The 26,691-nt window shown below is 33.8% G+C and overlaps 4 protein-coding genes across 20 annotated transcripts; 3 read left to right on the top strand and 1 right to left on the bottom strand.

Annotated features, from left to right (window-relative positions):
- Positions 1-2,379: 2,379 nt before the first annotated feature.
- On the top strand, positions 2,380-7,275 carry LOC143219139 (TNF receptor-associated factor 6). 4 transcript variants are annotated; one of them, XM_076444994.1, is made up of 6 exons: positions 2,380-3,504; positions 3,672-3,731; positions 4,139-4,269; positions 4,359-4,668; positions 5,425-5,564; positions 5,644-7,275. In XM_076444994.1, exons 2-6 carry the CDS (start codon positions 3,675-3,677, stop codon positions 6,242-6,244), a joined length of 1,239 nt encoding a protein of 412 aa, XP_076301109.1. In that variant the 5' UTR covers positions 2,380-3,504; positions 3,672-3,674; the 3' UTR covers positions 6,245-7,275. The 4 variants fall into 4 exon arrangements, with proteins under 4 accessions (XP_076301109.1, XP_076301108.1, XP_076301111.1 ...); XM_076444993.1 differs by having other exon boundaries at positions 2,384-3,504; positions 5,425-5,573; XM_076444996.1 differs by lacking the exon at positions 4,139-4,269 and having other exon boundaries at positions 2,384-3,504; positions 5,425-5,573.
- A 362-nt stretch (positions 7,276-7,637) lies between these two features.
- Positions 7,638-12,398, top strand: LOC143219145 (polyprenal reductase). 11 transcript variants are annotated; one of them, XM_076445010.1, is made up of 8 exons: positions 7,638-7,782; positions 9,874-9,988; positions 10,611-10,893; positions 10,959-11,107; positions 11,182-11,370; positions 11,485-11,780; positions 11,857-11,961; positions 12,056-12,398. In XM_076445010.1, the coding sequence occupies exons 3-7, from the start codon at positions 10,712-10,714 to the stop codon at positions 11,947-11,949; spliced, it is 909 nt and encodes a 302-aa protein (XP_076301125.1). In that variant the 5' UTR covers positions 7,638-7,782; positions 9,874-9,988; positions 10,611-10,711; the 3' UTR covers positions 11,950-11,961; positions 12,056-12,398. The 11 variants fall into 11 exon arrangements, with proteins under 11 accessions (XP_076301125.1, XP_076301117.1, XP_076301126.1 ...); XM_076445002.1 differs by having other exon boundaries at positions 11,857-12,398; XM_076445003.1 differs by lacking the exon at positions 7,638-7,782 and adding an exon at positions 8,568-8,996 and having other exon boundaries at positions 11,857-12,398.
- Positions 12,399-13,336: 938 nt separating this feature from the next.
- Positions 13,337-16,146, bottom strand: Ostgamma (oligosaccharide transferase gamma subunit). Its single transcript, XM_076445001.1, has 8 exons — positions 15,958-16,146; positions 15,382-15,560; positions 15,126-15,243; positions 14,911-15,051; positions 14,360-14,500; positions 14,141-14,291; positions 13,719-13,884; positions 13,337-13,558 (listed from the first exon to the last, which is right to left on the bottom strand). The coding sequence occupies exons 1-8, from the start codon at positions 16,036-16,038 to the stop codon at positions 13,543-13,545; spliced, it is 993 nt and encodes a 330-aa protein (XP_076301116.1). The 5' UTR covers positions 16,039-16,146; the 3' UTR covers positions 13,337-13,542.
- Positions 16,147-16,661: 515 nt separating this feature from the next.
- LOC143219137 (uncharacterized) lies at positions 16,662-26,296 on the top strand. Of its 4 annotated transcripts, XM_076444987.1 has the most exons (13): positions 16,664-17,776; positions 19,215-19,244; positions 20,288-20,457; positions 21,073-21,351; positions 21,432-21,656; positions 21,777-21,968; positions 22,680-22,874; positions 22,955-23,088; positions 23,759-24,131; positions 24,213-24,404; positions 24,484-24,605; positions 24,689-24,842; positions 25,120-26,296. In XM_076444987.1, exons 3-13 carry the CDS (start codon positions 20,329-20,331, stop codon positions 25,303-25,305), a joined length of 2,181 nt encoding a protein of 726 aa, XP_076301102.1. In that variant the 5' UTR covers positions 16,664-17,776; positions 19,215-19,244; positions 20,288-20,328; the 3' UTR covers positions 25,306-26,296. The 4 variants fall into 4 exon arrangements, with proteins under 4 accessions (XP_076301099.1, XP_076301102.1, XP_076301100.1 ...); XM_076444984.1 differs by having other exon boundaries at positions 16,662-19,244; XM_076444985.1 differs by lacking the exon at positions 19,215-19,244 and having other exon boundaries at positions 16,664-18,986.
- Positions 26,297-26,691: the final 395 nt, after the last annotated feature.

Consider the following 26,691-nt stretch of genomic DNA (forward strand, 5'->3'; position numbering starts at 1 on the left):
CTCTTCTTTCAATTCACCTGCTTTTTGTGTAAGTAGCGCATCCGATAAAATATCTCCTGCGGCTTTCCTCTCTGCAAACCACACAAACAACCGATGTTCCAACTCTGCATACTTCGATTGCCTTAAATTTTTCCGACGTTTCTCCAGTGTCCCCCTTCCTGCGAAGTTGTAGACTTCCACAGCGTGTTGTTGAATTCGTTTAATTGTCCTACGATGTACTTTATACTTTTCAGCGACATATGCAACAGAGGAGGTCTCCAGTTCCTTTATAACGTCCATACGTTCTTGCATAGTCAACAAATGTTTTTTCCGCCTTTCCATTTTTATCACTTAAACTAATGAATAACTTTAAAAACTAGTACTGCGTAAAAACTAATACAAAAACAAACTAATCACTATATAATACTCAATAAAATACTAAAAACTAATACAGAAGATGAGCTAGAACGGCTGTATAAACGATTCGAACTGATTCGGACAAGAGTGCCGAGCAGTGCCGAGTTGGCTCTTGTTCACGCAAGGCGCAAGGTACGTAAAGTCGCGTTGTTTCTCAACGACTGCCTACCCAGAATTTGTCAAGTCACCGACAAGATGCTGTTAAGACTGCCAACCTTACGGGAGTTTGTGTCACTCGAATAATTCGTGTACGGGGCTGCATGCGCTTCCGCGCATTGCCGTGGCGCTAGTGTCGCCTGGCAATTACCGCATGCGAGCGGCAAGAGCGAGTCGCCCCTCTAGATGATAGTTCGTCGAAGAGAATAGCAGAGAATAGTTCGATTTACCTGGATTTACCGCCTTTCTTTTCCCTTGGTGTCCCTTGGCACCGACGATATATATATATATATATATATATCTCGTCGGTGCCCTTGGGTCTTGGGTCTAAACTGGGTCTAAACTGGTCTAAACTCTAAAGTCTAAATAAATCAGTCTAAATCAATGGTTGGCATTGTCGGCAAAGGCAGTGACTTTTCAGCCCGATGCCGATCAATGCCGATTGATGCCGATCAATGCCGATGGCCCGATCTCGGCTCGCTACGTTTCCTTTCATCTCGCTCCCCGTGCATAAACTTATAGAGATAGACCAAGATAGACTGCGCGGCCTGTACGAAACGTTGAAGCCTGCTATGGCAGCTAAAAAGTCACTGCCGTTGTTGCCGACCACTGGTCTAAATAAATACCAGGGTATCGCCACTCAATGTATTTTTCTGTTAGCACGGAAATCGAACGCCATCTGAATTTCGTGTTATATAACTAACGGGTAAACGCGGGAATTTTAAATCCATACTACCCATTCCTTGCTAATTTATAATTTTTATTTGAAAATAAAACAAATTAAAACATTTTAATACATTTTAAATTCAGTATATTCAATATTGTAACACTTACAAAAAGTATATGTACAATTTTCTACTTATTAATAAATTCAAACCATATTATCAAGCGCGATAACACTGTTTCATTACAAATATTGCAAATTAAACATTATTTACAAACTTTTTCACAATGAGAATACATCAAATGCATATCACAGCAATTAACAATGAACTGGCTCAATAAAAAGCAAAATAATGTATAACACACATCCACACATATCGTATATCTCGTAACACACATCGAGATCGTACAACACACATCGCAACTCGCAGAACATACATCGAGATCGTATAACACGAGATATAAGATGTGTGTTACGAGATGTACGATGTGTGTTACGATATATACGATGTGTGTTACGAGATATAAGATGTGTGTGGATGCGTAACACACATCGAGATCGTGTAACACACATCACCCACATCGTATATCTCGTAACACACATCGTGCATCTCGTAACACACATCTTATATCTCGTAACACACATCGTACATCTCGTAACACACATAGCAACTCGCAGAACATACATCGAGATCGTATAACACGAGATATAAGATGTGTGTTAGGAGATGTACGATGTGTGTGATGTGTGTTACGATATATACGATGTGTGTTACGAGATATAAGATGTGTGTGGATGCGTAACACACATCGTACATCTCGTAACACACATCTTATATCTCGTAACACACATCTTATATCTCGTAACACACATCGTACATCTCGTTACACACATCGAGATCGTACAACACACATCGCAACTCGCAGAACATACATCGAGATCGTATAACACGAGATATAAGATGTGTGTTACGAGATGTACGATGTGTGTGATGTGTGTTACGATATATACGATGTGTGTTACGAGATATAAGATGTGTGTGGATGCGTAACACACATCGAGATCGTATAACACACATCACACACATCGTATATCTCGTAACACACATCGTACATCTCGTAACACACATCGTACATCTCGTAACACACATCTTATATCTCGTAACACACATCAACATTGTATAACATACATCGCATATCGCAGAACATACATCGAGATCATACAACACACATCGCATATCGCATAACATATCGCATATCGCAGAAAGCGAGGGTCATCTGTCCTTCCTTTGCGCAATCAACGATCGGCTGAGTGGCTAGACTACGACGAAGGACGACGACTGACCACCAAAAGAAGGTCATGGTGATAGTTTGGTGGTCTGTGGCCGGTTTGATTCACCACAGCTTCCTGAATCCTGGTGAAACCATTACAGCTGAAAAGTACCACCACCAAATCGACGAAATGCACAAGAAACTTCAAGGTTTGTGTCCAGCACTGGTCAGCAGAAATGGTCCTATCCTTCTCCACGACAACGCCCGGCCGACCCTTCAAAAGTTGAACGAATTAGGCTACGAAACTATCTCATCCACCATACTCACCAGATCTCTCGCCCACCGATTACCACTTTTTTAAGCATCTCGACAACTTCTTGCGTGAGAAATGCTTCAAATCCCAGAGAGATGCTGAAACGGCATTCAACGAGTTTGTCACCTCCAGGCTCCAGAATTTTATTCGACCGGAATAATAAGATTCTCCAACCTAATACATTGAAACCGTATATTTTTGTTTACAACTGTTTACAACGTGCACCAAAATACTGGCATCAATTCCATCTGGCGGACTGTTTGAGAATTACTCCTGCAAGTAGTGACATCTTTATTTCGTGTTATAGTACTAAATTCGTGCTAACAGTTCTCCTATTAGAGTGGCGATACCCTGATAAATACCAATCTTTGATAAATACAGTGTATATATATGTATATATAGATAGTAGACCGTGACGTGCTTACTATGTGATTCATCCATACATATACAAGTAACGTTATTTTACATTGTTGTGTGTACATTGGTGTACATACACAGTACATAAATATACTATAAACCGTGAACTGAGAAAGGGTTCATGAAGTGTCATTCTTAAAATTACATTAGATAGTTTCTATTTAAAACAAAATATAGTTTATTTGAAAATATATATCTCTTTTATCGAATCAGTTATGTGAAGTAACGGTACATTAATTTATAAAATAGATTTGTTTCCATATGTGATTTCTAATTCAGAATTCCAAGTAAGTAAAAAATTTTATAAACACGAAAATACTATCATTGTGCATACGCGGAAACATTTGATTTATTTGTGGCCGAATTTGATGTATATTGTATATTGATGCATATTTAATATGGTACCATAAGGTTTTAACTCATTTCTGTTTATTTACATATGTATATTTTACAGAAAATGGCTAAATCTAATAATGTTAAAGAATGTACTATTGCTACAGAAGAAAGTATTCTTGTACGTACCTATTTATATGTTGAATTTATAATTGTAAATGTTATATTAGACTGCGTATTTTTATACGAAATAAAAATTGTCTGCATCGATTGCAAGGAAGAGAAACCAAATTTCATGTTATTTCCTCCCTTACTGATTTTAATAGAGGAGAAATCATATATTGACACCTTTAATTTTCAACAATTTTTCAACAATTTTGAATTTCATCTACTCAATTTTGCAATAAATGCATAAAGATCCGCAGTCTAGTTATTATACATATACTTCTACTGTATTTTATTTTCTTACTGAAACAGATTTTCTTTTATTGCATTTATAATATACTTTGTAAAGCTTTGCTTTTCACATTTTGTGTTAACACATTTATTATTTTACATTTTTACTGGTAATTCGAGTATTACATGCAGTGTGGTGACGGTATGAAAGAATACCTTGAGCCTAGATTCGAGTGTCCTATTTGTTTAACTTGGCTACGCGATCCAGTTTTAACATCTTGTGGTCATAAATTCTGTTCGCAATGTATATACACTTGGCTTCAGTAAGTTATATCATATCTGTAACGTTAACAAGTATATAGTAAGCCGTTGTACATATAATCCATCTTTATAAAATAACTTTTATTTATAGAAAGGAAGGTGCTTGTTGTCCAGTTGATAGTCAGCCATTAAAGTCTGAAAGCGATCTGTTCAGAGATCTATATACAAGCAGAGAGATATCGCAACAACGTACACCTTGTCTTTATCAACAGTTTGGTTGTGAAATTAAGTTATCTCCAGTGGATATGGAAGCTCACATTGATCAATGTATATACAAAAGAAGTCTTCCAGATTCACAAAACATTTATTGCCATTTTAAAAATGTTGGCTGTACAGACATTTTTCACACAGAAGACGATTTACATACACACTTAGAAACAAATACTAGTCTTCATTTAATTGTTAGTCTTCTGTTTCTTATATGATTAGGCCTAGACAGCGGATCTTTGTGTAGATATAATATGTGAAAACATGTAAAATATTTGTTGTAATTTAAACTACAATAGGTGACAATAGTTTCTTCTATTTCTATTTTTATTGCTATGAGCATTTCTCATGGTAAGATTTCGGGTACAAGTTTTGCACTCCAGATTCACACTTTTGTAAATCAACTTCAACCTTTTATAACTGGGCTTTGCATTACATTCCCCATAAATGCGTCGTTACAATTTCAACAATCGTGCAAATTTAGGAACCTATATAGACATTTTGAAAGTGTGATTTTTAACCCTTTGCACTTGGAGCTATTTTAACTGGAAAATTAAACATTTCTTCCTAGCTAGAATATTTCCATTCCCTATGATTTTTAAAATTTTATGGATACGAAATTGATATAATTCTTCCAGGTGTAAAGTTGATTTGCATAAGGTTGAATTTGACTTGCAAAATGGTGAATTTGGAGTGCAAAACCTGTATACGACGCGACAATGCACTAACAAGACAAATACATTATGTATCAAACTAAAACAAAATAATCGGTGTCCCAACAATCTGTGGTCGATCTACGTACTATTAGGTTTATTTTTGTCCAGATTCCAGATCCCATCAGTCTACCGATCTTCTAAAAAAATATGCATTTGCATAAACATCCGCTGTCTATGTATATATGATTATTTCCAATTTGAGTTGGAAAAACTGATCGCCTATTTATTTTGTAGATGATTTTAAAAACACTACCACAGTTATCTGTAGCGCAAAGTCATACAAATGTACTAACTGCTGAATCAAAATTGTGGGATCCACCTCCCAAAAGTGAACAGTCTTTGGTTAATAGCGAACCACCAATGGAGTGGCAGCAGTTAGTAAAGTAAAGCTAATATGTATTTCTGAAACAAAATCTTTTTATAAATTATTCTATCGAGTATTCTTCTTTTTAGGAATCTATATGAAAGAATAGTAACGTTGGAGCAACAAAACAGAGAACTTTCTATTACTGTGTCTAATCAAAAAACTCAACTTACAACTCTGCAAACATCTTTGAGATTTAACCAAGAAGAAATGTTTTTGCGTAGTTGTAATGGTGTATATATTTGGAGATTACATTCCTTCCGGGAGAAACTTGAAAGTATGATGAATGATCCCTTGAAAATGTTTTACTACAGTCCTGGTTTTTATACCAGTCCCAATGGATATAAAATCTGTGCTAGAATTAATATATCTTCGAAAGATTCAGAATTTCTCTCGTTACTTTTACACATAATGAAGTCAGATAATGATGATGGTCTGGATTGGCCATTCAATGGTATAATGCATTTTATTTTAGTGCATCCAAATGATCATGAAAAAGATATACGAGAAATAACTTCGTCGAGGCCAGATCTAGAAGCATTTAGAAAGCCAGTCTGCGAATTGAACAAACGAAGTTTCGGTTACACGGAATATGTGCGAATACGAGATTTAACAGATTTTTTGCAAGATGGTTGCTTAATTTTTAGAATAGAAGTCCGTGTCCAAGATAGGTTTACAATGCCAATATAATGCAGTATTCTCAGTCGCGTTAGTCAATCCTTCATTTTAGAGCAACATATTAATTTTATTCCTCTATACTACTTACTGTTATCTTCTCTTTTACATTGGCATTTAACTCTTTGCACTCCTTTGTCGAGTATGACTCGACATCAGAGAAAGAGAAATGTAAATAAAACGAGTTTTTATATGTATTTCTCTTACTTTTTAGTTAGAAACAAATATAAATTACAACAAAGTTTGTGGGTAATATTTAATATAATTAGTGAACAGAATTGTTTAAAATAAGTAGCAGTCAAGGAACTGTACTTTGAAGTAAAATGAAACATTTAAAATAGTAGAAAGTTCTTGACAAAAAAATTGAAAAATAATTCGAAGAGCAAAGGGTTAACTTAACTAAAGAGTTAGTTAGTCAATAGTTAACTAGTTAAAAATATACAGATAATTTTTACATTTTACTAATTACGCCCACTAGCCCAGTGGTTCTAACCCGTGTTTAGTGTTAGGGTTTATTACCTCGAGTTTTTTGTATTTAGTGGCAGTATAAGTATTAAAAATTTTAAATACTGTGCTTTTTATTGCACGGGGAAGAATACTTTACCGTAAGTTATATTTTGTTGTAACATATTTAACATCCAATATAAAAAATTAAAAGTATTATTTTTTAGGCTTTTAGTTTTTTCTTTTCTTAATCTAACTGTTTTTGCTCCTCTTCTATGTACAGTTCCAATTGTTACTTAATTGGTATCACATCTACGTAATCTAAAATAATGTAAAAATGATTACTAATCTATATATACACATCATTGTAAATAGAGAGTCCAACACTGTTGAAATATTATAACAATTTTCACCATATAGATAGAAATGCATAAGTTTAAAAAGCTATAAAAATGTTAAGTATTGCGACAATTTTAAACAAAGCTGTCTATTTTAGTGTAACAAAATCCGTCCGTTTATTGTGATAAGAACTATACAATTATTATCACTTAATTTTGTAATGTGAACATATTTATAAAATAAATAAACTTACAAGTCATAAATATATGTATATTGTTTTTGAAACATTACTTTGTGAAATTACTTTATATAAGTAGACTGTGGAATTTTACGGAAATTGATGTACCTCATGAAATCCAACGGGCTGTAGCTCTGTTAATTTGCAAAATTCTAGTCTAATTCTTTGAGAACATTTTCGAGATGATGTAAACCTATATGCTATATGATAGCACATACAGTAAATTCTCTATAAACGCGAAAGTCTTTCAACGATAAACGCGAAAGAAATATCCCCTCCAAAATAATACACTGACTCGGCTCGGTATATCGGTGTGAACCACTACTAACGCGACGCGGAGAGTCGCAGTCAGTCGCAGTCGTCGGCACAGTTTAAACGCCCGTGAGTCATCATAACGTTACACCAACAGTCAAACTTCTTCATTTTCCATGATTCTGTTATGGGACTTTCACTACCTTATTTCTGGCATTTTTCTGATTAAAATGATACCAAACACGATATAATTTGAAAGAATTTAGAGGTTTAATTGACGGTATGTAGGTACATATGAAGTGACTTTAGAACATAAGAGTATGTATAGCGAGTGAAAAAGAAAGAGAAATTGCGATCTCGACGCTAGGCAAATATTAAAAAACGAGAAAAATTACTTTATAAAATATGCTGAACTGTTTTATATTTTTATTATTTAACGTTCGGTTTCGCAAATATAAAGACGCGATGAACTATGACCGATGATGTCGCAAAACCGAACACCGTGTCAAATCACGCGCGTCGCTCGCTCCATTACAATTTTTTGATAAGAAACAAAATTAAATAAATCTTAAGTACATTACTTAAAACAGTTCAAAAACTACAAAAAGTGTGCCTTTTCCTGACGGATGCAAACGCTCCAATTCGATAGTTTTCCTTCGATGGTATTTAAACTGTAGAGGTTTAAATGACGATGGACGTTTCGGGCGCAAGGAAGGATAGCGCATATAGAAAAGAAAGAGACGCGGAGAGTCGCAGTCGCCGGCACAGTTCAAAGGTCCGCGCGCTGTCCTTCTCTACGTTCGGCTCGGCCTTTGAAGCTCGAAAAAAGTAGGACCACGATCGAAAAATGCGAAGAGTTTACGAGATAATCGTAAAGAAAGAGAAGAAGCAGAAACTGATTGAATTAAAAAGTCACGTATACAGCCGTAAATCCATTTGCTGCTTCGAAATGTGTGTCATTGGGTCACTCGGTGACGAACTGCACAGATGTCTTCATGAGGTACACGGCAGTACCGAAAGCCAAGGGACGTACGGCCAGGTCGACGAACTGCACAGCCGGTGGTAGAAGGCCTAAGGGATGCGCGGTCAAGTCGACGATCCAGAATTTCACTTTCACTTTCGAATCGATAAATAATTCGTATGTTTATTTCAAACAGATGCCTTGAAATTTTTCCACACTCACAATCACTGTTCACATTTGTCAACACATAGTTATGCACTAATAATAATTGCCATATTCCTTGTACTGCTGCACAAATCACAACAATCAGGTAATGCAATCACTAGACTGCGGATTTCATGCGTTTGTAGCAAACATGAGTAGGTGCATTTTAAGACAGTAGAGAGATTCCACCGGCTGTGCAGTTCGTCGACCTGGCCGTACGTCCCTTGGATTTCGGTACTGCCGTGTACCTGAAGACATCTGTGCAGTTCGTCACCGAGTGACCCAGTGACACACATTTCGAAGCAGCAAATGGATTTACGGCTGAATACGTGAGTTTTTAATTCAATCAGTTTCTGCTTCTTCTCTTTCTTTACGATTATCTCGTAAACTAAAGCCGATCGTCAAAAAGTCTAAAGAGAAATGTTGTTCAGAATCATGGTCTTGACAACGTATCCAAAGCTCATCGAAATCGGAGAGGATTCACATTATCGAGAAACTCTTGTTCGTTGCGATGTCACGGCGTACCACCGACACTCGCTTGCCGGCGCGGCGCGGCGCGGCGGGCCAGGGCGCGCTCTGATTGGTCCGTGTTTTTCGTTAATAACTCCTAAACAAAGCCGCAGTTGACATTGGTGCAAAGGAAAATGTCTCTTAGAATGGTCTCAGGAACCACCCCCTTTCGGGATTTTCATGAATTTTGGGACACCCTGTATAGAATTTACTGTATTAAGTATATGATAAATTATGGTATTATGCTTCACATGTACAGTAAAAATATGGGTCAAATTTATCTTGTTTACATCGTCAGTCAGTCACATAAGTATTTTTTCGTACGCCTTTTAAAACAGAATAACTTTTTTATAATTGTACCAAACGACCTGATGTTTTGTAAGCAATTATAGATTCGTTTGGTACAATTATAAAAAGTTATTCTGTTTTAAAGGGCGTACGAATACTTATATGTGACTGACTGTATATGTTGTTTCCTGCAGCACACAAATGTATTGGTAAAATTTCATTAAAAATAAGTAGAAAGTAAAGAAGTTTCATTATTGCACTAGTATATATTGTCTCACCGATACGCTATTTTTACATGCTGCCTTTTTCTAAATACTGTCGCCGCGGTCAAGGCAGTCGACATCAATCAGTCGACATGGCCACAAAAAAATAATATGTATCCCTTTAGAATTTCTGATACTGTTGCAGTTACAAAGTCGCAGCGCAGAACCGAGAATCAGCTCTTAGAGAGATCGCGGGATTACTATATATAATAAGCACTAGTATATTAATTACATAAATATAAATAATTCGATTATACAAGGTGAGGAAATCAAACAAAAGTTGCATAGTTTCCCGGTAGACATACAGTGCTCTAATCTGTTTTTTATCACTGTACTTCTTTATTGAGATATAAAGATCACCTTCAGCTTTTCAATTGAAATGTCCAATATTTTTTGTCAAATTCGAATACATTATGAAATTCTGTGTAAAGAAGTATTATACAAAGTGAGATTCAAAATGTATAATTACTGAAATATTTTTAAAACAAGTTTTATTCGAAGCGATGTTTAAAATGCTGCCCATTACAGTCAATGCATTACATAATCAAATTATCAGTAAGCGAAGAACATCTTCAGTGTTACTGTAGTTATCCCAGCATATGCACTAATAATATGTTCTCGCATATCTTTGACTGTTGTTGGTGGCTCGCGATAAACTTCACTTTTCAGGTGAACAACCAATGTTACTGCTACATCGGATCCAACAATTGGGGAACATTGTATTTGATACTCACATCTCGATAAAAAGAGATTAGAGCACTGTATGGCCCCAAGGGAACCATGCAACGTTTGTTCGAAACATTTTCTTGTACGACAAATAACTTGCGTGTTATTTGAGATCATCACGTTACAAGACTCACCCTGTATATTCTATTGTTACAGTAAGCTGGTTTATGTGGAAGTGGAAAACATAGATTTGAAAAAACCTTTCGAAGCGTAAACAGGGTTCATACATTTATATTTGGAACATAGTTCAATACAAAATGCAAATAAATTTGATACGTATTGTATTTCTTTTTGCTGCATCTACCACTGGTATTATTGGCTTATTAGTTAACTATGTGGAACCTTATTTGCCTGTTTTAATAACACGTACATATCGTTATGGCAAATATTCTGATACTACTTATCAGCCGCTTGTAATGAAAGCAGAAGTACCTAAAAGGTGAGTCAGAAGATGGTAGTAATATTAATTTAATAACATTAATAATAATACATATAATATTCTAGATGGTTTAAACATTTTTATATTTTTGCCGCACCTGCTTCAAGTTGTGTATTATATTTTGTATTTTGTAAATATTTATGGAACAACGATATACCTAAAATCGTCACGTGGACATTAAATATGAGTTTAGGAGCAAATAGACAAGCATTAGGTAAGTGCAATGTGTAAAAAATTAATATTTTTACATTTGTGTTTCAGTTTTCATTGTATATTTATACTTTTTAGTATCTCCAGAAAATACATTTGTGGCTGTCTTGCTTTTGACCAGTCATTGTTGGAAAAGATTTTATGAATCAAATTGTATAAGTATTTTTAGTGGTAAAATGATGAATATATCTCATTATTTCATAGGATTCTATCATTATTTCGGAACTTTAATCTCTCTTATAGGCGAGTCTAAAGGATTTGTTGAAGGTAATGTTGTTCTATAATTATTGAATTTAATTGTTACAATAATTATTGTATTAATATATAATAATCGTTAATAATAATTGTTACATTCATGTATTTTTAAACGCTCCGCTACAGGTTCAGAAAGCTATTTTTCCTGGAAAAACATTACTTATATTCATTTGATATGTGCATTTATTATTACATTATCATCATACGCTCAACTTAGAGCAAATTATATTCTCAGTGGTTTACGAAAAGAGAAAACTGGTGAAATCAATTCTACAGTTTATAAGATACCACATGGCGGCCTTTTTGAGTATGTGTCAGGTGCTTTACAAATTACAGAGATAATTATCTATATATCCCTTTCTGTTATATTATGGCAAAGTTCTACATATCATTATGTTACAATATGGGTGATAATAAACCAGGTATACAAATTTTATATCGTATTTTTAATGCATAAAATGTGTGTATACTACTAAATACTTGCATTTCTATTTTTAGATATCAACCGCAATGTTAACGCATAAGTGGTATATAGAAACATTTCAGAATTATCCAAAATCCAGAAAAATTTTAGTACCTTACATATTTTAAATATTCTACATTGTAATTATTTAAATTTTACTAAATGAATATATATCATTTTATTAACATGAAATGTTAGTCAATAATATATTGTGAATTTTTGGGACTTGCTTAGTGGGCGTGTGAGGCTGATGGCTGATGCCTGATGCCTCGTACAGACACATACAGACGTGAACATTTCGACGAACAGCGCGGCGAACCTGGGCGAACCGCGCATTTCGGCGCGCAGAACGCTGCGCCGAACGGCGATCGGAACGGATTTGTGCTATTTCCAGATTTTCTTGCGAACAACTATGGGAGCCGCGGCGACGTATACTACACAAAGAAATACAGAAAATGTTGGCAGTTTATTGAGTGAATTAAAGTTTCAAAGTGTGAGCGGACACTAAAAAGGTTTCACAAGAATGACACCATCCAATTTTGGAATGTTAATAAAATAAAATACAATTCCATGCATATTCATTTTGCCATTTAACTCGACCTTCTTCGGTTATAAAAAATTCTGCTAATTCCAATCGAACTTCTTGACCAGCGTGAGTTCATCTACATGGAGTGTTTCCGAGAGGAAGTAATGAAGCTGCGCGCATTTTCGTCAACAATTGTCCTCCAGTTCGCTTCTATTAAATTTCCTTGTTCCGTCCCTCGATCAAAGGTTCCTGGTGGTGTGTAAAATTGTCGAGATCTTCTATCTCTTAGACATGATACGAGGCTTCCCATCCCATTCCCGGTATCGGGATTCGGGAATTCCCGGGTTCCCGCACACCTCTAAATAGTATTTACATATCAAAAGACGCGTGCGATTTTCACAACTTATTTAGAACGCTCAGCCAAACCGAACAGGGCTCGATGGGTGACCAACCATGTTGTTGTTTACGGAGCGCGCTCTCGGAACTTAACCCTTCTGTTTTTATTCAGTATATTTATCATTGAATCATGTAAAGACGAAAATTCATCATGTTGCAACATCTCCAAAAATTCAAGTCATCTAATCTCGAATCTGATGTCTTTAATGCTTCGTACAGACCTGAACATTTCACTTTGAAACTTTAATTCACTCAATAAACTGCCAACATTTTTTGTATTTCTTTGTGTAGTATACGTGAGTATACGCCGCTGCGGCTCCCACAGTTGTTCGCGAGAAAATCTGGAAGTAGCACAAAGCGGCGTTCTGCGCGCCGAAATGTTCAGGTCTGTGCGAGGCATAAGCATTGTGTGAGAGCGCAGTGTGGTAAAAAGCGAAGTTAATATTGTGAATTAAGTATATATTATATATAATATATTATGAAGTCAATAAACGTTGATATAAAATGGTAACAGTAATTAGAGTAAATCGTTTATATCTTGTATTTCAGGAATGTACACGCATTTTAACATCCTAAATGGTATTAAAGAATAGTGACTTTAAATATTAATTTATTTTACAGTACGTACAAACAAATTTAAATCGTGATTATGGTACAACACTTTTAACAATGACGAGAGCTCCAGTATTATGCTCGAATCCTTTTCTCTTTTTTTTTGCAACTTAGTATTTAATATTGATGGGCAAGTTGAAAGTTTCTTTTGCAATATACAAATGATGGCTTCCTACACTTACTCCTCTTATTTGAATAGCAAACTGCAACATAATTATTCATCGCTGAGTTTCGTCGTAATATTGATTGTTCGGAAGATAAGAAAAATAGAGTATATTGATATATTCATTTTACGAGTATATTAATACACTCTAATTTGGTAATAATGATTGATTGTTATTCAAAAATTTAAAATTACTATACCTGTAAGGATATCCCTGTGCTTTATTCCTAAATATGGATAACAACAGGCTGAAAAAGATGGCGACTAATACCTCGCCTATAACAACGAATATTCGCCGCTTTTTTACATCGCCTCTACGAGATGCAGCTTCAGTTATTAAAATCATACCTAATACCACAGCACCGTCTAATTACGTTTTATTAAGGAAAATAATACTACAGTCGAACCTCAATAACTTGAACCTCTTTCGCTCGAAAACCTCTATAAGAGACGAAAATTTTACCCCCTGTAAGTCAAATTTTTGTAGGGTAAACCTCTCTTACTCGAAGACTTCGATAATTTGGAACCTCTGTAACTCGAAGATTTTAGTTCTTCCCTCGAGATTCAAGTTATCGAGTATCAACTGTACATTCTTTCTGAATTTTCATGGATAAAAGGATACTTAAAACCATCACTATGTATGTTTCCAATATAAATTGACCTTGAGACGAAGCATGAATATAAGCGACATTTCCACTAGATGATTTATGTATAAACGGAGGCGCCCTAATGTGATTCCACATTTGTCCAGATATCATTGTAAGTGTGAAAAACTGTAGACAGTATTATTTTAAACTAAACCCATTATACGAAGTATGAAATTTACAAAATCCGGTATTACCAATGCGCCAAGTCCCCATATGGTTTTATTGTAAATGAAGTCCAAATTATTACGTCTCACATAGAAGAATCCTCCAATGAGTACCAGTAACATTATTATTGCTACTGTACCAGAATAGTTTGGAGGTCTAAATACTCTAATCTGTAATATGGTAGAGAACGTTATAAATAATTCTACTTATTACGTATGTGCGAAATCGGGTGGCTCTTATTTACTGTCGTCAAAAATTTTTGTCAAAATTTCTTTTACAGCACAGCCCCCAGAATTGTTCCAAATAATTAAAAAAAAATCTGTACGATCGGGGATAAAGGGAAAACATGCCCCAAATGAATCAAACATTAAAATAATTAATTTATTGCTCATCAAATTGTTTTTATGAGCATTAAATTAATTATTTGAATGTTTAATTCATTTGGGGGCACGTTTTCCCGTTATCTGTGCTCACTCGAACTTTGCACAGATTTTTCTTTAATTGTTTGGAACAATCCTGGGGAGATACCGTAAAAGAAATTCAAAAGTCGAAAATAAGAACCACCCTAGTGCGTAATCACCTGAATATCAGTGCGTTCGGATATCCATTTTGCAATTGCCTCTGCTCCGAATCCTATTCTTTGGATGTCTAAAGTATCTGCAGGCTTCGGCTTACCTTTCGGTGGAAAGTGCATGTATACCGGCGCAGTATCTAATCTCATCTACATAAAATAATTTATGTTAAATAAGAAAAAAATTATCGTTCTTATCGATAATTGCATAACGCTTTAAATACCATTTGAAAGACGTCCGATCCTTCATCAAAGTCTACAGAAGCGAAGAATAACTTTTTATAGTGAGACTGTAAGTATCTAAATGAATTCGCCACTATCACAAATTCATCTTTTGCATGCCTAAAAAACATATCTAATGTTATATATACATGGATGTATATATGAATGTCTTATGTGTTACTTGCAATGTGATAAATCGACAGTGGATCTTTACGCAAAATAAAAATGATTCAGATGGAAAAATTAAGCTACATTTACCTGCATATTTGACATTGTCTTTGCGGCGCCATAGCAGTAAACATGACTATAACAGAATAGTTTCTTGGCGTAGTACGCACATATTCTTTAAATTTTGCGCTATTAAATTTGATTACAGGCCTTGCGAGAGCAAGCTCCGTTAATTGTTGTACACGATCTGACAAGGAAGAACCTTGAGTCTAAAACGAATAAATGATGCTTAAATAAGAAAGTACAAGTAATACTAATAACTAGACTGTGGATCTTCATGCAAAATAAACATTTTCCAAGTCGATTGCAAGAAATAGGAGCTGCATAAACATTTATTCGTCAGATATTTTCGCTATTTTGTGTTTCATCTACTCATTTTTGTCATAAATGCATATAAAATCCGCAGTCTACCAATAACTTTAGGTTAAGTAAATGGAAACGGTATTACATTATAAAGTTGCAAATGACGTGAAATATTATCTATGATTACTGGTAAAATCTAGTTATTAGAGTTTATTAAACGATTTTAAGTAAAATATATACAATTAATGCAATAATTAACTTAAACATAGATATGACAGTTATTGAAAATTGTAAAGTTCTCACGTTTTTGGTCCTATATTGGCAGCAAACGTAATTTAAGCTCAAAATTAATCCTAAGAATATAATGTAACTTTTATAATCCATTTTGAACAATTACTGCAAAATAAATTTTTACAGTACTCTTCAGCCGGGAACACGTTACAGCTGTTGTTGTGAACAGCTCATTGGTATATTCGATACAACGTGGCATTTGACGTTACATTTTGACAATTTTGTAAAAATCCATTTCACAATCAAATTTTTCACATAGATTAGTTATTTTTCGTTATTTAAATGTTATCGAGTCAAATACAATCTGTAATATTTATAATAAATTTAATAAGTTTTTAATATTACTTCCAGTACACTCTAGACTCTAGATATTTGATGCATAAGTTTTGCTCTCTATGTTTTACGTATTCGGGTAAATCAATCTTTGCAAATCAATTGAAAATTTCAAACAACGCGTACATAATATAATACAAAATTTAGCATGAACAATTGAAAATCAAGATTACTTCATCTACCAGATGACGGATGTGGGCAAAGTGCTATATATATATATAGTCTGTTGAGAAGTCGCAGTATCACAAGTGTATACCTAAAAGAGAGGAAAGGGGAATCGTTGCCGTATCTCATTCTGTATAAATATTTATGGAAACTGTAACTGTAATATATATTTTATTTTATCGTCGTTCATTTTTACTTTACTCTTATAATTACAATATAATTTATTATAGTATTTTAACCTTTTATTCATCCATATTCGCTCGTTCGTTCAGTCATCACTCTCAGTGTTACCTCTTTCTACTTTCTATCTATATAAGTATACTAAGACTATCTACATAACTCTTATTGCACCTCTTTATCCTTTGGTTTTCCTATTCCCCTGTCCCTTCATTGCGATAGCCCTCCCTCATTTTTGTTTTCTCTTTCCGTATCCAGTTTCCAAACCTCCATCCTCTTATCCTTCCTCTCGCTTACTATTTATCTCCTCTATCCTTATCCCTCTTTCGACTTTCCGACAGTCCTGAATTTCAGATATGTAGTTCCTTTTTATACATGCATATCTTTTCCACCTTTTGCGCATCTCGCCCTTGCTATCAACCGTTGACTTTCCCCCCTCCCTCTCTCTCTGTCTCTCTCTCTCTCTCTCTCTCTCTCTCTCTCTCTCTCTCTCTCTGTTCCCTCTTTTTTCAGGTACATATTCCGGCAATCCTGTCACCCTGATATGTTTGTACATGGGGTTATACCGCGATTTCGCTATCCTGTATGTTGTCCCTGCTGCTGTACTTCTACATCTCTTGCTTTTAGTCTTCCTCCCACGTCCTTTTCCTCCCTCCCCGTTATATATAAACAATCTGCAACAATCTGGAAATTATATGGATGACATCTACAATGGAAAGATTATGCGAATAGAGTTCAATAGAGTTGAATAGAGTGAATTGTGGCTAGGACGTAGGAGTACAAGGGAGCGGAGAGGGCAGGCCTGATGACGCATACGAAAATCCACGCATCAAAATTGAAGACCCTGTTTTCTTTCCGATCTCCAGTAATCTCCACAACGTGTTTACAAAAACAATAAACAGACGCCGCGCCGAAGCAGACTGACATTATTGCAACTGATTGCAACGGAGCGTGCACGAATACGGAACATTCAATTCAGTACCAGCAATAGTTTTTGCGAATATCTCGAAAACTAAGAGACGCCTTTCATATGTGAAAAGGAAAATGTTGTTCAAAATCTCGAAATCTATAACATCTTTTTCATCAAAATCGGAGGGGAGTACCTCTTTCTAAATAATTACCGTTAAATGTTTCGAGTACAAGTGAAATAAAGCCAGTGAGTATTAACTATATATATATGTGCATGAATAAATATGTAATACTAACATCACCAGAATACGGTGCAGAGACATTTAATCTTTAAATGTCGGTATAAGAATGAAGGAGGGCAGGGGAGTCACGCAGTAGATTTTATTGCAGGGGTACGAATGTAGGGATAGCGGGAACGTTACAGGGTACACCTGGTAATTTCACATTCCCATAGAGGCTCGATGCACCGAAAAACAGCTGTGTCCTTCGTGCAATATAACACCCGCCAAAACGAGATTCTTTTTCACGAACTCTGCTGTCCCTATTCTATTAAATGTATAACATCCATGAAAAATTCAATTTTTATACAATTTCTGTAGCTACCGAAACATATTGATCGTAAATTTTCAATTCTACAGGAAACATTCCGCGGGAAAACGATTTCTTTCTTTTCCGTGGTAAATCCAGGGGCGTATTTTTTAAGTGTGCGCTTCCCAACTGAAACTTCCTACTAAAAAATTGAAACTAATTTTTTATCTTCGAAATTGTTCCAATTATATTATACACATTTTCAAATTACAGAAATTTATTTTAATTATTTCTGTATCTCGCAAATAACACATTTTTATTTGTTTATTAATATTTTTCATTTCTCTTCACCATTAAGTAGTAAGTAAATAAACACTTTTTTGAATTTTATTAAAAATTTTTCCAAATTACACTTCTGAAACTATATCGCAATAATTCTTTAATAATGATTAATCATGGCTATACCTGACCTTATTGGTTTATAATTATGTTACAAAATCTGCATTAATTCATTTCATTTAATTTGTAATTTTACAAAATTTTATTTATCAACCCATTGCACTCGGAGCTAGTATATAATTCCATTCTATATGATTTTTTAAAACCAATTTTAAAAAAGTTCAGCGATTTTTATTTGTTTCCGACTGTATTTAATAATTTAAACAATGTTTTGAATAATGGTACAGCAATTTTTAGTGGCTACTCTCTCCGAGTCACTTAGGGTTAATTATATTTATATTCATAATCCTGAAACGTCAAATTACGGAGGAATGGTGATGGTGTAGAGAGAAAATTGCTACGCTACTGCCTGCATAGGTGGGACGTCTGTTACTGGATTGGTCCGTTGCGTAATAGGAGCTCGACGATTCGTTGTTGCATCCACATGGAATTTGAATAACTGTCTTTTCAAATAAGAAAACCGGTAGCCGGTAGGTCGTTGCGCACAAGGAAACGTTTGTGACGGGTGGCCAAAGAAATCTTTATTCACATTTGCGGCTTAGAATTTGACGGGTGAAGACGTTTCACATACTTCGCCAACCAAGTTACTTTTTAAATTTCTTCGTTAAGTGATACTTATTATTTATTTTCAACGTTTCATTTGTTTATTACTTGTGTAGTTTTAAATTATAAATACTTTATTATGTCGTTCTCAAAAGCCAAGATCCAGAGGTTCAACGAACGTGAAAGTAAGTACTTCACCATTATACGTATTGCACCCTTCACTGCGTTGAATATGTTAAGAATCTACTGCGCAAATATATATTTATTTACAGACAGTTATCGTCTGTGTTATTTCTTCATGATTTTGTTATTTTATTGCATTGAACTCTGTCAGATAATCTTTTTTGTTTAGTTTAGGTCATATTGGCGGGAATATTCCCCCGATCGATCAAAAATTTGCCCATGCCTGCATTAAAGTATTCCATGTTTATTATTACGAGTTTGCAATAATTAGTGTATATATTTTTGATTACCGAGATTTACTTCAAAGTAAAGAATTGTGGTTTATTTATTACTAAATGTTTATACGCAGTTTATTTTTGCTAAATAATTACTTAATATAGCTTGATATTGCTTTTGATATTGATGTAGCTGATAACATTTTTATACACACGAGAATTACGGTTTATTTATTACTAAATGTTTATATGTAGTTTGTTTTTGCTAGATAATTACATAATATAGCTTAATAAAATTTTATAATACTTTTGTTAATAACATATTTTTATACACACTTCAAGTGTATTTTTGGAAATGCATACACATTTTTCTTTTAAAAAATTATATAGTTCTTCATATGGTATTCACAATTTATTAAACGTAGTTGGACTATTTAAGTCTAATTATAACATAAATTATAATTTATTTATTAATTATAATATAAAGTATGCGAGAACAAAAAAGTAAGACAATGTTTAAATATACTTAAAAATTATGTGAAATCAGTTTCATTACGGATTTTTATGCATTTATGAAGAAATTAACTGTAAAATATAAAACACAGTGAAAGATTAGATTAATCCCTATCAAGGGATGAATTGACTTTGTATTTAACTCCTGCTGCCCACAATCGTTGAAAATATTTCTATTTCGCATAAAGATCCGCACTCTATCCCATACAAATGTACCTGCCTTGACGGTACACTGCAAAGTGAATAAAATTTCTTACAACAACGACAGACACATATCTTTATAGAACTGAATATTAACAAAGACAAAAACTTTGCAGACAATGTTCCTCCGCCAGGGGCGTACAATCCGAAATTCGACATGAAGGTGAAAGGACTGGTTATCGAGAAAACAGAGAGATTCCACGACAATAAAAGCATAGTCAGTGCGGAATGCAATTTGTCAGGCTCTAGCAAAAGCATCAGCAACATGGTTGTGGGTTTCAGAACGGTAAGAGGAGTAACAAGTCTATCGTGTCTAATATTTACCAGAAATTTGAAATCGCTGTACACTCACTATATACAAGATATTTTTTCTGTAACTTAAATATTTTACTTTATCTTAATTCATAGTTCATGATTCTTAAACCATAGTTAATCTTAATGTAAACGTTCTTAATAATTTCTAAGAATTAGAAAAATTTCGTTCCAAGAATAAGAAAGATTTCGTTCCAAGAATAAACATTCTTAATAATTAGGTGTTTAGATTTTATCATTGATGAATATCCAGAGTTGTGTTGCTTTATTTTGAATTCAATAGTTTATAATTGCATCATTTAATCGCAAAAATTAAGCTATGCAATGCAAAATTATCTAATGGTGCTAATTAAAGGAAAGAAATCAATTAAACTAACTTTTATAATCGATATGCATGCATATATTATATTTAAAATTTGGATACCATTAATTTTAATCAATCAATAAATTGATTGAAACCAGTATAAATAATTTGTCGTGCAATGTAATTTCGGTAGACATTAACAAGTGATTTCAAACTTCTAACTGTATACATAAACTTTGTAGAAAATAATGGAATTTTGTCGAAGTAAAATTTTCGTTTTCGCAGCCACAACTTCCACGAAAAAAGATGACAATAAGACCATGTTCAAAGTCGAAACCACGGGCACTTGTTATGCCCAACGACAACAAATTAAAATACAAATTAGAACATCAAGTTGCTGATCTTCAAATAGAATGCAAAAATAAAGACAAAACCATACAAGAGTATGAAAAATTAATCGAGGAAGTAAAGGAAAACCGGGAGAAATTGGAATCTCAGCTGGAAGAATTACACAGAAAACAAGCAGAAGTGGATGATCAGTACAGAAGAGACATCGAAACAATGGTAGGAAACCAACCACTTCTTCTGAAACCAAAAATAGAAATTTTTTCATTCAAATGTTATTTGCACACTTTAATTTCTAGGCGAAATTGCAATTGGAAGTGTTGAATAATCAGGATCAGAAGCACCAAGCGGAAATTATGCGTCTCCGTTGTCAATTTTTAGAGGTTTCGGAAGAAAAAGAACGTGAATTTAATGCTAGGAGAACTATAGAAAGCGATCTTAGAAGTCGCATCGAGGATTTAACGAAAAGAATAGCCAAGTTGGAATCTGAATTGGAAAAGAAAAAACAAGATAACAAAGAAAAAGTAATTTAATACTAATATTCGAAATTAAACAGTACACGTACATCTGTGATTATTTATAATACAAAATTTATTTTTGGGAATATCGTAGAACGATTTCAATAATTCTATGTTGATTCACAGATACAAATGCTTGAAAAAGAGATCAAAGAGATGATAGCACAGTTAGAAAAATTAAATGAAAGTCGGACGCAAGAAATCAATTTGTTAGAACGAGAAAAATCGGATCTAAATTCGCACATTGGTAATTTGACTGATCAACTGACCGAATCCAAAGGAAAATTGAAGGAAGCAATTGCCGAGAGTAATGAAAAGGTAATCTCGTCTTAAGTGCATAAAGTAAAAAACATTATTGATTACTCTTTTTTTTTTATGTCTCACACTGGGGTACTTGGCCTCAAAAGCTGGCCAAAATTAGATTATTGTTTTAGTGAAACCAACCATATATTTAGGAATGAGATAATACAATTATTTGATACAATTTCACAATATAACGGCACAGGATACCAAATTTATTTTATTAAGTGAATATAAATATCATATTTTCACATTATTTATGTTGCATTACATTATACAGTATTTTATATTTTATTACAACCTTTTTTTTTTAATTGGGGATTTAAATAAGTTGGTCTTATTTTAGTCTCATTTTAGGGTGGTGTCTCCTGTTTCTCTGGAATTAAAACATTAAAAGTTCTAAGGTTTTGGTCGAGAAATGGCTTACTTTTTTGTATGTGCTTTGAAAAAATGTTGATCTTTTTGCAACATATAAAAATCTTACAAAAATCAAAGATTGAGTAAGAGAGAAACATTATCAAAAAACTTCATTTTTAATAAAGCATAACGAGTGAAACATTTTTTAAATCTACTTTTGGCCAGTTTTTTTGGCCCAAATTTTTATCGATTATATTGCAAATTACTGTTTGATTGTTCTTCGACTTCATATATTTCACTGTGGTGTTTGTTGCAAGTTCTTGCTCTGAATGGCATCTACGTTCACTTCTTATCGCGAAGCTATTAATGTAGGTAAACACAATGATTCGAGAAGCAACATCTGCCGTAGAAGAAGAAATGCGATTAACCGTAGAAAGTTATAAAATATGTTTAACTCAAGTAGAAAAGGAACGAACAGAATTAAATGAAAGACTGCTGGAAAAGGATGATGAAATCTCTAGACTTTCCATAATTCTTGAGGAATTGAAGTCCTCCGCTGAAACTCAAGTAAGTAGTAATATTTAAACAAGGAATTATACTAGTAGTAATCATTATAATATTAACAAAAATGATAACATCAATTTCAGGAGAGCTTTGGCCAAAGTTTGCAAATGGAACTAGATCGAGCAGAGACTGAATTAGCAGAAAAGAAGGATGAATTGAGGGCCCTGAAAGATCAAATACGCGCGGAAGCAGCAGAAATGGTGGCTAGAAGAAAAAGGTATGATTTTTTAGGTGTATATGTAAATACATGTGCGTATAATTAATAAGCCATGCTATATAATAATGTATTGGATTGAAACGAAAGTTCGTAGCGTTTTTAAATTAATTTTCACAGATAAAATTACGATATTTATTCATAGATTTATTCAGTAACATATTTTCTATTCTGTTCTATTACCTTTTGCCATTTTTCAGGTAAGTTATTATGTTATTGACTAAACCTATGAATAAATGTCTTCATTTTATGTTTGAACTTTCGTTTCGACCCACAATAAGATACATACATATACAGGGTGTACCAGATAAAGTGTTACAAGCTGTTTTCTCAGAATCTAATGAAGATGTCGAATTAATTTTATTTTTAAATTAAGTGGTTAAAGACGGTTAATATTTTAATATGTATTAAATTTTTTTGGGAGAGTAAGGCCAATCAAAAATGCGCAATAAAAAAGAACGTGTTCAAGTAAATGCTATCGAGTTTAATAAGAGGTATCACAATAACAAAAAATAAATAATACTTTCCATTTAAAAAAATGTTGGGGGCCCCCTTTCCCCTCCAAAAAAGATTTAATTAATTGAAAAGAAAATTAAAAGTCGATTGTAACGCTTTATCTCGTACACCCTGTATAATATTACATACATATTACAAGTAGTGAACTATTATATAGATTTGAAGTCGTAATGGCCGAGAACCAAGCATCAGTTGCTGCTCTGACAAAACGATTAGCGCAAAGCAATACCGAGGTGGAAAGATTACAACGCGAATTAAAGCGTGGAGAAGATTGCATAAACGAGCATCGGGATTTATTAAACGTTATGCGCAACAACTCGCAAATAGTACAAACACAGGTGCATGCTTTAATGGAACAGCTAGACGCTAGGAAAGGATTAGTCGATCAACTGGAAGTTAAAAGTTTAAACGAGGTAGAATCGGTTAGAGCTACTTTCGAATCGACGATCGAAGATCTGAAACAAATAGTGGCGAAAGAGGTGACGAAATTGAAAAGCGACTGTGACGCGAAAGATGCTCAAAATGCGGAGGTACTTTTATATTCCCTTGGTTTTATTAGTATATTCGTTGAATTATTAAAAATTGAAATCTTCTTCAATTTGATGTACTAGATGAAGAGTCAGCTACACGAAATGTTGCTTCAATTGGAAGAATTGAACGATGCTCAGGAACTTGAAATTTCACGAGTAGAGTTGTACAACTATAAAATTAACGAGCAGTTAAAGAAAAGTATGATAGCATTGGAAGAAGCTAATAACTTGCTGGAAACCCAATCTATGAAACATAAAACTGACATGGAGGAGGTACATTTACAAACATCTCTGTAATAACTGTTGTAAATAGTAAATTATGGTAGTACCTACGTTTGTTTAATATTTCTAGGCAAATGTAAAGATTCAAGAACTTTCGAAAACTATTAAAACTCTCGAGGAGAAGAACGACTCTGTGCAAGATCAAACTGAAACATTGAGACATGAGAAGATTCGTCGGGAAGCCGCGGAAGAGTATGGTTTCATAATATACAAATTATTTAACAGATCAGTTGAATTCGTTGTAATAATAGAATAATCTATTTTTGTTAATTTAGGGAAGTTCGAAAATTACGCGAGCATAATGCGCTCCTCATGAATGATCATCGAGAGATCAGCGAAAAGTATGTGGAGTTAATTGGCCATCATAATCATAAACAGAGAATCAAGCACGTATCACAACTGAAAGATAAAATCGGTCAACTGGAGCAGGTTTGTTTGATTTCCTTACTTGGAATTACTATCAATGATTGCGTATATGTTATCATAATATTACTATTTCTATTATAATATTTCTTTATATAAAGTTTTCCTTAAAACGTTTGATATTTCATTAACATGTTTTTACGTAGTCATTTATTATTATCATTATTACTTGTTCACTTCAGCCTCCTGGCTATGACTTTTATTACATTTACTATTACATTTCTATCTTAATTACATTGATAATTTCATAAATCGAATGAAATAAAGATTTAACTTATTCTAGGATTTGCGATCTAAGGTGAAGAAGATAGAACAACAACAGAAAACGATTGAAAATTTCACAATAGAAGACAAACGTATGCATGGCAAAGGGAAAGAAAATGTAATCAGTGTTCCAAAGAATATACACACAACACCTGTATCATCTCCTCTTAAACCGTTAACACCCTTAAGAAGTCGAAACGAATAGTTTTTAGGTATCATAGGTGGAATGTTTTATCTTATGATTATGATAACTGCATCTTAATAAAAATAATTGTATAAATAACTGTAATACAAATATTTATGCAGCAACTTATGTATACAGTGAATCATACTAATATATATTTGGACACTTTTAAAAGGACGATCACTTTTTTAACATTCGACCTGAATTTGTTTGAGAAGTTGGAACAATTAGTATAAAAATGTTCTAAAAAAGTTGCAATTCGTCGGAATTACAAACAAAACACTAGAATTGTTGTGTACAACCTTTTTTATGTGGGGCAACATTTCTATGCCAGCAGTTTTTTTCCGCATCAACCGATTTTGATGAAAATTTCAGAATATGTACAATTGATACAGATCTACAAAATGTATTTTTAAATTTTCAATATAGGCCAACATAAAAAGTTGTGAACAATAACTTTTAGTATTTTCTCTGTAATTCCAGCCAATTGTAACTTTTTTCAGATTTCTTTTTCACATCATGTAGTAAACTATTTGTTCTAACTCTTAAAAAAAAATCCCAGCCTTATGGTCCAATATTAAAAAAGTTATCGTCTTCTTACGACTGTCTGAATATTCAAAAAAGTCACTATATGTACTGCATACTGCAACTTACACTAATACTAGAGTACAACAAGCTCACAAATCAGTATATGGCGTACTGAAGTTCATATATAGAATTGTAACACATTAATCCTAACGAATTTAATTTTTTTCACGCATTCTAAACACGTTTTTCGTGAAATTAATTCTTCAGTTTGATAGGATCTGTTAAAAGTCTGTGATGATTATGTTTAGTTGTAAAGTTAATCTTTTTGAAGCAATATAATCTACCGAAAAGTATATGCAGTTTATAGATTTAATATTAGAAAAATTATATTTTTAATATGGTATTTAATATGATAAACAAATAAATGTATCTTGTACTGAACCTTCGCTCCCTGAATATGAATAATAAAAGTGAAATATAGTAACTTTGTGCATTTATAATTTATTTTATGTTCGAAACATAATACATAGTTTTACAAAAAGCTGCAAAAAGCTTTGTAAAGAAGTTTGTAATTCCCCTGCGACGTTGGCCGGCAGTGGTGTGGGCACCGACCAGATCAGACTGCCAGCCTTATGGGAGTTCGTGTCACTCGAATATTTCGGTGTTCTCTTACGCCCTCTAAGATATATTCTGACTGGAGTGAGAAACAGAAGGCCATCGACATGATCTCGTCGGTGCAGAAGGCTACTGAGGAGATTCTCGTCGGTGAGAAGGCAAATCGTCACGGAACCATATTGATCATCATGAATTGTTACACTCTGTACCGAGCAGATATTTCAGACGATGTTGGTTTCAATATTAAAAGCAAAACTCAAGGAC

This window comes from Lasioglossum baleicum, unplaced genomic scaffold, assembly GCF_051020765.1.
Source record: "Lasioglossum baleicum unplaced genomic scaffold, iyLasBale1 scaffold0021, whole genome shotgun sequence".
Lineage (NCBI taxonomy): Eukaryota > Metazoa > Arthropoda > Insecta > Hymenoptera > Halictidae > Lasioglossum > Lasioglossum baleicum.